General features: G+C 38.1%; 1 protein-coding gene across 1 annotated transcript; it reads left to right on the top strand.

Moving 5' to 3' along the window:
- LOC122874581 (rhombotin-1-like) lies at positions 1-11,932 on the top strand. The gene is made up of 5 exons (XM_044192617.1): positions 1-421; positions 1,088-1,301; positions 6,241-6,366; positions 6,711-6,819; positions 11,201-11,932. Exons 1-4 carry the CDS (start codon positions 400-402, stop codon positions 6,814-6,816), a joined length of 468 nt encoding a protein of 155 aa, XP_044048552.1. The 5' UTR covers positions 1-399; the 3' UTR covers positions 6,817-6,819; positions 11,201-11,932.
- Positions 11,933-12,160: the final 228 nt, after the last annotated feature.

Raw genomic sequence — 12,160 nt, forward strand, 5'->3', positions numbered from 1 at the left:
CTGTGCAGAGGAGCTCATTTGAGGGGGGAACAGCCGCAGCCTGTGCAGATACAGAAATGCTTATGCACTGACATCAGCTAAGATAAGGCACAGACACTCTTGATTTGAGGACATCTCTCTTGCCGGAAAGGTGATACCCGAGGACGCCGTTTTCATCCATCCACGGGTTATTTTTACGCATAAGACACATCAGAAAGCGACACTATGGCTGTTTCTCTCGGCTTTCTTCGGGGTTATGAGGAGCGGAGCTGAAGTTTGAGCGACTCCGGGTTGATGCTGTAATTCATACAGAGTGCCAAAGCCCTTCTGTGTTTATTATCGCTCTTCGGGGTGTTATCGTGCACGCAGGAGAAGAAGCGCATTTCTTCAGTTGTTGGATTGTTGTCGGTTTCTAGAAGAATGGTGCTGGACAAGGAGGAGAGTGAGTAGGCTACAGAGGACTAAGATACATTTCTGTTCGCCGTTTGGACTGACATGAATGTGCATGTTACCTATAAAATAGGGCAACAGAAAAGGTTTTGAGAATTGTGTGCAACTGTGCAGCAAAACATTAATTAAAATAAAGATTGCAGAAAACAGATGTTCCCCCAGTTTTCATGTCAAAGTTAGTCTGTGAAATACTTTTATTAAGATTAATGATGGGTTTGACTCTTTGCTACTCCTCCCTAACAGAAAACTACTGTTGTTTTCTTATAGGAACATGAAGTCTAGGCATTATGTACCTAATGATGACTTTATAGTGGCCTTAGACATTTTTTCCCCATCATAAAGGCTATTCTAGGGGATTACATTTGTTGTTAATTTTGCTTTAAGACGACCTAACTGGTTATTTTTTACTGTAGTGACTATAGTGCCTGTGATATTCAACAGTGAATTTATAATGACCAAATGTTTCTTCATAGCATTGTATCGCCTGTGATATCGCTACAGAATGTCTCTGTATTATTGATACCTTTGCATTTTTCAATATTCTTATAAATTCAGTTGTTAATCATGACGGACTACTTTGCTTTCCACATGTTCCCGAGAGAAATGTAACCCCCTCTGTCTCTGTGCTTGTCTTTGTCACTCTGTTGTTTCCTGCCAGGTGTGTCTCTCGTGTCCCTCCAGTCCAGAGAGAAGCCGAGGGGCTGCGCCGGCTGCAACGGGAAGATCCGGGACCGCTTCATGCTGCAGGCATTGGACAGGTACTGGCATGAGGACTGTCTGAAGTGTGCCTGCTGTGACTGCCGCCTGGGCCGGGTGGGCTCCACCCTCTACACCCGGGCCAACCTCATCCTCTGCCGCAGGGATTACCTGAGGTAACACTAACCCTTCCTTCTACAGGTGTATCTGGACTGAAAGAGGGAAAAGAAAATGAACGGCATCATGCAGCTTCAAAACAAATCATCCATAAAAGTACTGTATAAGATTGGAAGAGCTAGCTGACTGTTGATCCACTCAGGATCCAAGTAAAAGGGAATAGTCTGGTAATGTAGGTTATCAGGGAAACTATGGGAACAGAGATATTAACTTCAATCTGAGAGCCTCCCTTTGAGAACCAAGCAGAAACTGAACAAGGAAAATGTGCAGATTTGTAATGAGGACAGATGTAGATAGAGTGAGCAATCTTGGTTTGCCATAAAGATTTTGCCCGAGAAATGTACAAATACAATAATGCATGTACCACAACACAAAATAACAAAGCAACAGCTCTCAGTTATCTTTCCAAATGTAGATGACTATGTAAACTATCTTGTGTCAACTCAGACCAAAAATGTTGGCGATCGTTGAGGCAAATTTAGTAAAGCTTTCAGTCAATAAAACCCAGTGAAGACAGCCAAATTGTACAAAATGCCCAAAACTGTTCACAGCTGTTTTTGCCCTAAACTTATCAAAACCTCACAGAAGGTGTGTCATGTTTCTTAAAAATACTACAATGAATACATTTAATCTGATTCCAAGCATGTTTTACCCATGTTTGGATGTGCTACTCGAGTCTGCTTTGACTCATCATATCCTCACTGAGCATTAAAGTTTTTAGTGGACACATACTTTTCTCCCTTCTACTGTAGGCCTACTTGAAAAGGGTTTATCTTGTGTTGGGACATGTGGTTGGCTGCTGAATCCATGTATTAAAAAGCAAAAATATGACAAAATATGAACTAGTTTGGACGTGAAGGGCTCAGGAGAGCTGATAACAAAAGCAACAGTCAAATGCAAACTTAAACAGCAAGCTGAAACATAACCATTTTTAGTAACAGAATAAGCACAATGCTGGCCTTTTAGTATGTTTCAGTCTTTGCTTAAGGAACACAGAGTGAAGTCAGAATAGTGGAGCATGTGGGTTATGATTTTACTCAGCTTTCTCTGATGGTTTAACCTTTATAATGAACTTTCATGCCAATTTTACTTATTTTTCAGACAATAAAGAGTAAAAAGAGTGCTGGAGCCAGCAGCCAGTTAGCTTAGCTTAGCATAAAGACTAAAAACAGAGGGACACAGCTAGCCTGTCTATAGGCATTTGCCCTTTTAAGGCGGGTTATGTGCAGGACTATGTCTTGGCCGGTACCAGTAACTTCCTAGAATTTCTGCTGGTTACCTGGCAAATGCTTAGAGGCAAGAAATAGTCCAGCACATAACCCCCTGTAAAAAATTGAATATCGTTTATATAGTTCGGTTTTTGTACGGATTAAATAAGCAAGATATTTAATAATTTGATTAGTGAGCATTAGTGGTGCTGGTAGGCGAATTTTGTTTGGATAGAACCAGGGTAGCTGTTTCCTCTGTTTCCAGTCTTTTATGCTAAGCTAAGATAAGCTAACTGTCTCCTGGCTCCAGCTACATATTTAGTGGTATTGCTTTCTTAACTTTTGGCAAGAAAATGAATAAGCAAATGTCAAACTATTGCTAAGTACATTACTCCAAGACAAGGAAACACCACACTGAAGTGTCTGTTATGTTTGTACCTACAGTATCTGCCATGTAATAGGGCAGGAATTTTATAACACTTAAAACACTTTGAAGCACTTCAAACACTCTTTATAAACCCTTCAGATAAAGATAAATGGTTTTAGATTGTCTAAACAGCTCCTTTATAAAATTCTTTGAAGTGAGGTTATACATCACCCGACCTCTAGTGTATATGAATGAATCATTACACAATCATTTAATTTATTTAAAGTATGTTTTAAATACACTATATATTTAAACAGTTTTCCACCTTTACAATCTTTTGACCATGAATCCTGATGACACAACTTATATACAAACCTAAACATGGCTCAAATGGTTGTTCTGAGAGTTATGTGGCCTTCATTTTCGTGCCTGAAATAACGACGTCTGGTGTCGGGTCAGAAGGAGAACTCCTGATATCTCAGCCACATTGCTGAACTCATGTGTTAGTCTCATGTACAATCCAGCTGGATTTGGTTGGAGCTAAGTCTCTCATTAGCTGCTCTGCACTTAAGAGACCAAAACCCCTTTTGACAGTTAAATTGGCTAGATTGCCTCCTGTTTTCCTCATCATTGCGAGGGTGCAGACCAAGAGCCTTTGAAGAGCAGGATTAAAACCATGTGATTTCTTTTAATTGGACCATTAGTAGAGAATTAGCATTGAGCTTCGTAGCCTCATTAAGGAGAGGGAAAAAAAACCACCAGGTGCCTGCTCAGGACTCAGGCTCGTTAGATCAGAACATTTGGTTAATTAGGACTCGCTTTTGTTCCCGTGTTGGTCACTCATTTGATGACGTTTTTCATTTGTCGTCTAAAGCTCTGGGATACGTATGCTTGCCGCTTTCCTCCCTCCTTCTGCGGATGTTGTTTTTCATAACGGTTCCTCCCAAACCTCCTTTTCTATTTGGCCTCTAATGGAATATGGAAATCAGCAGAGGCTACTTATCTTCATGTGTGTCAGGCTCTTAGGGAGCTGTTTGTTCGTTCTTTTAGAGGTGAAAGAGATGTGAAGCAATCTGCGGCTGGTCAGCACTGAGTCACAGAGTATTTAAAAACAACACAGTTTGTCTCAGGTAGTTTGAGGACATAGTTCAAATGTCACATAAATTGTTAGTTTCAGAAGAGTGTAACTCAAGTTCTTAACTATGAAGTCAGTGTAATGTCCTATGATGCAAAAAAACAGCAGCAGCAACAGAGGTTTGTTTAGAATAGATAATTACAAAAAAAGTAGTAATCCTGCATTCACACAATGTTGGCAGAATAGGTAAACATTGTTACGAAATTGTTAAAGATTACTAGATCTTTAATTGCAGCTCATACACCAACGAAGCCTAAATTAGCTTTTTTCATTTTTGGTGAAGGTGACCACGCGCACACACTTTTTAATTAATTAATTTTTTTGTTAAAGTAGCTATTTTTATTCCATCACATCTAGACGGCTGTTAACGAGTTGAACCAGATATAGATATATAATTAATGAATCGTTAAAAAGTAGTTCCTGAATAACTCTGAATCCAGGACTAAATAATAATAATAATAATAATAATGATAAGAAACTTTATTTATAGAGCACTTATAAAAACAAAGTACAAAGTGCTTCACAGAGAGAGAAATAAAATACTACAGTGAATGATAAAATACATAAAAAACAATAAAATAAACAGACAGCTCAGGTAAGATCAGGATATGTTTTCCGATAAAAATGTGTTTTGAGAAGAGACTTAAAAGAAGACACTGACTCAGACAGCCTGATGTCTTCGGGCAAGTTGTTCCAGAGCCTTAGTAGATGTAGTAGTAGTACTTTGAGATACTGTGTTATGAAACTGTATGTGAGGATTAGTTCCTAGATATCTGTAAAACTACATACAAATCAGTATGAAGGTCCACTCTACTTGTGGGGACACACAAATAGTAAATAGAGGAAAATCAAAAATCAATGAGTAGTTATTGGTTTTGTGCTGCTCAGTTGCTGATTCATATTTAGAAACAGTTGATCAGGAAGTGGACAGTATGTAGATTCACAGATTTAGTTGTCTGTCAACACTGTCAATCATTACAAACTTGTTAACATACAGCAGTAATGTATGTATCATTATTTACTGTATATAGTCCATTTTGTCTCTACTATTAGTCAGTTAGTTCCTGATTTGTCACTTGTTCCTTGATAACGATTCAAAATGTTGTGTTCTGTATTGTAAGGTAATACCAATAACCTGTCAAGGTTATGTAGCTAACTCCTTTATCATGTGAACGGCATGGCTCTATGGATGACAATGTTGGTCGGTCTGTTGGTTGCTCCACCACTTTGGTCCAGACTGAAATATCTCAACAACTATTGGATTGATATCCATGAAACTTTGGACAGACATTCATGGTCCCCAGAGAAGATGAATCCTACTGACTTTGGTGACCCTCTGACTTTTCCTTATGGTTTCGAGTGAAATGTCTCTACAACTATTGGAGGGATTGCCATGAAATTTGGTTCAGACATTTATGTTCCCCTCAGGATGAATTGTAATAACTTTGGTGAACTTTTCCTCTAGTGCTCAGCCCTCAGGTCAAACTTTCAGCACTTATCTTTATGACCAAATACCTGCAGAACTGATGACATCCCCATCAGCCTCAGCTGTACTATGTGTTTAGTGCTAATTAGCAAATGTTAGCATGCTAACACGCTAATCTAAGATGTCGAACATGGAAAACATACCTGCTAAATTAGTTAGCATTGTCATTGTGAACATGTGAGCATGGCTGTAGACTCAAATTCAAAGGGGCTTTATTGGCATGGGAAACAGATGTTTACGTTGTCAAAGCAAGTGTGAAATAAAACAACAACATCAACAAAGAATGTACATAAACAGAAGAACTGGTCTTGTTAATTAGCTAACATTAGCCAGTGTTAATACTGGATTTTACTTACATTTAACTGCCAACGATGGTCTCTTTGCAGTTATTTTGGCTCTAGAGTGTTGACACTATTCGAGTTACAACACTATTGCTATGTGGGAGATATCACAGTTAGAAATTTCTAATATCTCCTTCTCAGAATTACAACTAGGAGGCTGATGTGATTGTTTCTTCCCACTTGGCTGCTCGTAATTACGATCCTTAAGATATGATGGAAGCGCTGCACTAAGTGCATGTGCAACATTTGTGACAGTGACTCAGACGCAAGGTCCTGTTGAACTACTTTTTAGGCTTGTTCTCCCTTTTTTTCAGTGTTTTGTTCCTCTTCATTTCTTGGCTGAAATGTATCTAAATGCGTCCAGACTACAGGTCTGCTTGTTGCCCTCTTTCCCTCTGCAGGCTCTTTGGGGTGACGGGGAACTGTGCAGCCTGCAGTAAGCTGATCCCTGCCTTTGAGATGGTGATGAGAGCCAGAGACAATGTCTACCATTTAGACTGCTTCGCCTGTCAGCTCTGCCGTCAGAGGTAAGATTAGGGGCGCAATTAGCCAGGGAGATCAAATTCAGTTGACTTATCTGGGAGGTGTACTAGTGAGCTCACTGGTCGTTATAAGCATATTACCAATGCATTGTAGTCAGAATGTGATGAAATTTACTGCACAATTTAAAACCTTGAGGGGTTAAAGACTTTGTATATGACAAATAGTGGATAGTTAATCAGCCAGCAATTATGCAAGATTCATTTTCTGATTATCATAGCAGTGGATGTATGCTGAAAATATGCCTGAAATGCTCCTCTGGGACTTCATGATTCACTTCTGCTCAAGCAAGAACCAAGACCCAGTTCCATATTTTTATTTCTCTCTGCAGATTTTGCGTGGGAGACAAGTTTTTCCTCAAGAACAACATGATCCTCTGCCAGCTCGACTATGAAGGAGGCCATCTTAATGGCAACACAGAGAGACAGCCTCAATAAGAGGTAATATTGTGATGATGATGAATTACAGTCCCAGGCAGCTGCTCTGACAGTTTGAACTAAACCATGCACCGAGATATCTGGAAGGTATACAAGTGAGCTCCCAAATATGACCATATGTAGACATGAGACTTCAAACCAGAGGCTGCTGACATTAGCAAGAGAATCCATCCCAAGATATGTTTAGTGTATGTCTGCATTATGTGACATTTAGTATGGATGTTAAGTTTTGAGGACATTTACGAAAATGGACTGATGTCTGATAATTTAATCCATGTATCATGTCAGGTTTAAATCTCCACTGATTATTTTCAAATATAAACAGTTAAAGGTCCAGTGTATAATGTTTAGGAGGAGCTATTGGCAGAAATGGAATATAATATTTCTAAGTATGTTTTCATTAGTGTATAATCACCTGAAAATAAGAATCGTTGTGTTTTCATTACCTACATAGGGAGCGGGTCCCCTTCCACAGAGGTCGCCATGTTGCACCACCATGTTTCTACAGTAGCCCAGAACTGACAAACCAAACACTGGCTCTAGATTGGGCCTGTCGTGTTTTTTGCAAGTTTTGCGGCCACTGTAGTTTCTCCTACACGCTTGGAAGGGGAGGGTGATGTGAGCGGTATTCAAATGGTTGCCAACTGCACTACTCCACTACACATTGGACCTTTAATCAAATGACTATGTCAAAGGGGAAACCCATACATAGTTATGACCCAACTCTGTAGCTCTATGCAGCTTTTTAACCTCTTTTAGGTCATTGTTTTGGTTTTAAGGAGCATTTACTGTGTAGATTAGTAGCACCACTCACAACCCTATTTCCAGATGCAGCAGGCAGCTGTTTTATTTATTTATTTATTTTTTTTACAAACAAGCTCTGATAAACCCACTGTACGCTACCAGCTCAGCACCAAACAGTAGACAAAGTTAGCGACTATCTGGTAAACATTCAGGAGCATTCAGGAGTTGGTGGAGACCAAAAACAGAGCAAAAAGAAACACAATGTTGCTCCCTGCCGAGTAAATGTGTAAATAGGCAAGCGACCCTCTGGATACATTGTGAACTACAATCTGTGCTACATGATACTTGCAGATCACATTTACTGTTCATTATGAACAAAAAGCACATCACTTGTTGTGCACCAGTGTACTTTACACTTAGGAATTCTCAAGGGTCTAGTTATATATTTAATCCTGACATTCCCAACACTGGAAAAAGAAAAAGTCATCACATTTTACGATCTTTAAACACACATTAATCCTAAATCACAAAGTGTTTCTTCCTCACTGTCTGAGACACTGTGCATGTGTCCTGTTTGCTCACATTTTGAATGTAGAATAACAGGAAGGACCGAATACAAACGTGAAGCTGTTTTTAATGAATTTATGTTTGGTGAAACACTAAAAACAGCACAGTAACTGTGCTTGGAGACGCTTCTCCACATTCTGGTGTTGAGAAATGGTATATTTTAAGTTTATCGGTTTTTCTCTTTACTTCATCACATATATTTTCCCGCTACCTGGTTGTTAAATGGCATTTTCACTGAATTCTAACAATGATGTGACATAACTTCAGAAATATGACACTAGATGCACCATCATTGCTGCTGTAGTTTGAACATTATTAAAAATTGTGGATTTCTGCTTTAAAAGTCAAAATCCAAATAGTCTTACTAACACAGAAAACAGGAGTTATAAATATTATATATTTGTTTGTCCTCTCTCATCCCTTTGTTGTCCCTCAAAGCATCACAGGCTGATTTGGAAGACTGTCAAGTATGCATTTGGCACTTTGTTTTCTGGAAATCACATTTTTTAAACAGTTACCTCTCATTGCCATTGCCAAGTTGCTTGCAGGTTTAAACATGTCTCTGTAAAGGCCTCTGTAAAGCTTTGAACAGAAGACAAATAAATCCTGTGGGAGAAGAGCTCTTCCTTGATGGGCGTCAGCAGTGGTCGCTGTGAGGGCAGACGGGAGAAGTTTGAAAGCAAGTGCAGCAAATACCACAAAATCCACAATTATAAGGGTTTCAGGGTCTGCCTCGGTTCAAAAACATACCCTAAAGCCACCAGCAGCCCAACCTATTATTATAATACTAACTCTACAACTACAGTTCATAAAATACACAACACCGCACCAACTCTGGTAGTGGGGAGTTTTTACTTTTGGTTGGTTTTAGGTCTTCCAGAGTTCATGTTGAAACAACTTTAGACTTTGGGAGATCATTTTCCTTTTCCTACTTTAAAATCTTGAGACATTTGAGGACTTGACCAACTCTGGAGGTTTTAGTCAATTTTATTGTTAATCGAGGTGCAAAATTAGGAGTCTTTAATACATATGCGGACAGAGATTTGTCCTGCACTGCATATTTTGTTTGGAGTGCGTTAAAATAGGAGTCTACTTTAGAAATGTGGCTCCAACACTGTAATTTTGATAAAATGGCTAGAGTGAAGGTTTTTTGGCTTCCAGATGATGCAACTCTTTCTGACTTTTCTCTCAAGACCTAAATAGCTTTGTTGATGTTGGATTTTTTTTGAAGATTTATTTAAACTTCTGTCAAATACTTATAAATGTGACCACTGGACCACTGCTTTTTATATGTGTATTTTTTTCTTGGTTCTTGAATTATATATTAACTTATCTGACATTACCTTCATGCAAATGGGTTAAATGTGGATATAAAGTTAGAGAAAATAATAAAGAAAATCAGATTCTGCTTTTATTTTGAATACAATATCAGTGAAATTTAATTGTGAAACATAATTAGTGATGTTTTGCTTTGGTGGAAATCACTTCTATTCAACACGCTCACCTCCTACAGACTTATACAACCTCTGGGAATTTGCTGCATTCAAGCTAATTAATTTCCAACTCAAAATACTGAAGTGAAAACAGATAAATGCACTTAAAGGATAAGGCTAGCAATATTCTATATTTTTATACTAACAGGTATCGCTTGTGTATCCAAAGCTCCTCTGTGCCACAAAGCTCAATTGTTGTCCAAAAACGATTAAAAACACATCAATGAGCCACACTGTTGCACACACACTGTAGTTTATATTGACTCATAGCCACATACACTGTCCTGCTGCCTGTGAAAAACTCACCAGAGCACCAAATGTTTCTTAATCCGCAGTTGAAAATAGTCCCCAACAAATGCACTATTATCTCGTGTTTGATTAACTTTTGCTCAAAACTACTGTGTCCAGCTGTTTTGGGAAATTACTGAGCCTGTTTTGAACATGAAGCTATATACTTGTGGATTTACGTCTTCAGTAGGAACCAGACAGTGTAGGGAAGTATTGAGAGATAGACTAACACATTGTTTTCATCTTTTCATGGGATTTCTGGTGAAAACTATAGAAACTATAGAGAAAAATATAGAATAACACCTGCCTTATCCTTTAAAAGACAAGAAAAAAAGTTATATGTAAATTTCATCTTGAGAAGCAGGATTTAGCCTGTGTACGGAAGTGGTGCTGACTATGGGGAGAAGTTCTTTGTCTGAAGCAATTTATCATTTAAATGATGCTTTAAGATTTACGTTAATATTTTGCTCCGACTTCCCTGGATACTCTATTCGTTTGTTGGCATTAGTAATAACACGAGGATATTGTGATCATATTTTTACTTCATAAATAATGTACACAAAGTTTGCACTGTAGCAGATCATTTAAGGTTTCCTGGGGAAAGTCAAGACTTTTCATTCAAGACTTGATTTAATCAGGTACAGTATTCTCATTGATATCAAGATCTCTTTTTCAAGAGAGACCTGAGAACAATAAACATTCACACAACCAGCAAACAGAACTGTCTGAAGCCAGACATCCAACAATCAAGCAACAAAATTAGATTAATAGAATTAATAAAAACAATCACAAGAGTTGTAAAAAAACATCAGATCAACATCAAATCTCCAAGAGGAATGAATGAATCTAGCTTGACTATTTAAAAGGGTATTCAGTTCCTATAGTTCTGCCTGATTAGTGCGTACTTATGGGATACTGTTGTAAAATGCAGTTTACTTTCACATACAGTCTTGGGTTGCCATTAAAGTTACAACTTATCTAAGATCTTTGCATGTAAAACTGTCATATTTTGACCATTATATTGCCCTTGTCTTTGAAATATAATAAAAACTGTATTTAGTGTGTTTTTCCAAAAGAGAAAAAATATTATTTTCTATTGAAAATTCCTTTGTAGTAAATCACACAACCATTTATTCATAACGTATACCACAATTTATTACAAGACAAATAGCTTTTCTGTTATTATACTGTAATTAGTGGACACATAAAGCTGATCATATGTTTTTATTGAACCTCTAAAACCACACAGAGTGACCTGGAGCTGTTTTATATTTTCTTCTCTCTCTCTGCAGATCAGTGCAGGACAACTGTGAGCCAGTTGGACTACGAAACTCACAGCAGCACAGTCAGCTTCCTGTTTCAGACTGAACCATATGTGGAAACAACCCTGATACACTGAGACATGTTTCCAGCAGCCCATGATTGAACTCTTTATTATAGAGCTTTGTGGTAACTATCCTGAAAACTGAAATTTCTGATCAGATGGACCCAGAGATCAACCAGGAAGTGAAAATGGAATAATGAAACTATCAGGAGGATATTTTCCAGAGAACTTAATGTGGACTGCGATGGTTCTGCCCTTTTGTTTTTTTGACATTCAACAAATAGAGCAACCAGTCTTTGCAAATAATTTGAGGAGTCTGTTTACCAAACTTTAAAATACTAGATGGAAAGAGAGAAGCCAATCAGGCCACACATAGCATCAACCAAGTCATAAATCACAGAGAGAAAAACTAAGTTGTCTTTTTTAAACGTCTCTCTGATTGTCAAATTGTTCTGGCAGTCACCGAACTGTCCTTTGCGGTGAACCCCACCCATCTGGCATGTTGGAAACATTTTTGCAAATACAGTTTGGCTCAGTTCAACAACTGCGAAGGATCAACTGTTTCTCCTTCATCTCTCTGCCTCTCGACTCTGAAGACTTGAACTGAACTGAGTAGCACTTCAAACCCACCATAGCTTTGCTTTCACTCTGATCTCAAGCTGTTTTTTTTCTTGGCTAATTAAACTGAATTTTAATTTCAGTTTGTGTGCTCATTATTACTAAGATGACCAAAATCAGCATGAGCAGAGGGAAGAAATCATTTAAAGATCCCCTCAAGACATTTTATATCAATATATCAAAGATAAGAATTTGTCTGATATGTTTTTTCAACAACAACAACAACAAAAATAAGTTCAATAAGCTACTTACAAATTCTTAAAATTACATCTTCTCCTTCCAGAATCTATTAATATTCAAATATAGTAGC

The sequence above is a fragment of the Siniperca chuatsi genome, linkage group LG4 (assembly GCF_020085105.1).
Source record: "Siniperca chuatsi isolate FFG_IHB_CAS linkage group LG4, ASM2008510v1, whole genome shotgun sequence".
NCBI lineage: Eukaryota > Metazoa > Chordata > Actinopteri > Centrarchiformes > Sinipercidae > Siniperca > Siniperca chuatsi.

What these genes read in the sequence shown, in the direction of transcription:
- LOC122874581 (XM_044192617.1), top strand. Translation starts at nt 400, where the DNA reads ATGGTGCTGGACAAGGAGGAGA. An exon ending in GGTGCTGGACAAGGAGGAGA is followed by an intron (nt 422 to 1,087) that starts GTGAGTAGGCTA and finishes GTTTCCTGCCAG; the next exon opens with GTGTGTCTCTCGTGTCCCTC. An exon ending in TGTCAGCTCTGCCGTCAGAG is followed by an intron (nt 6,367 to 6,710) that starts GTAAGATTAGGG and finishes TTCTCTCTGCAG; the next exon opens with ATTTTGCGTGGGAGACAAGT.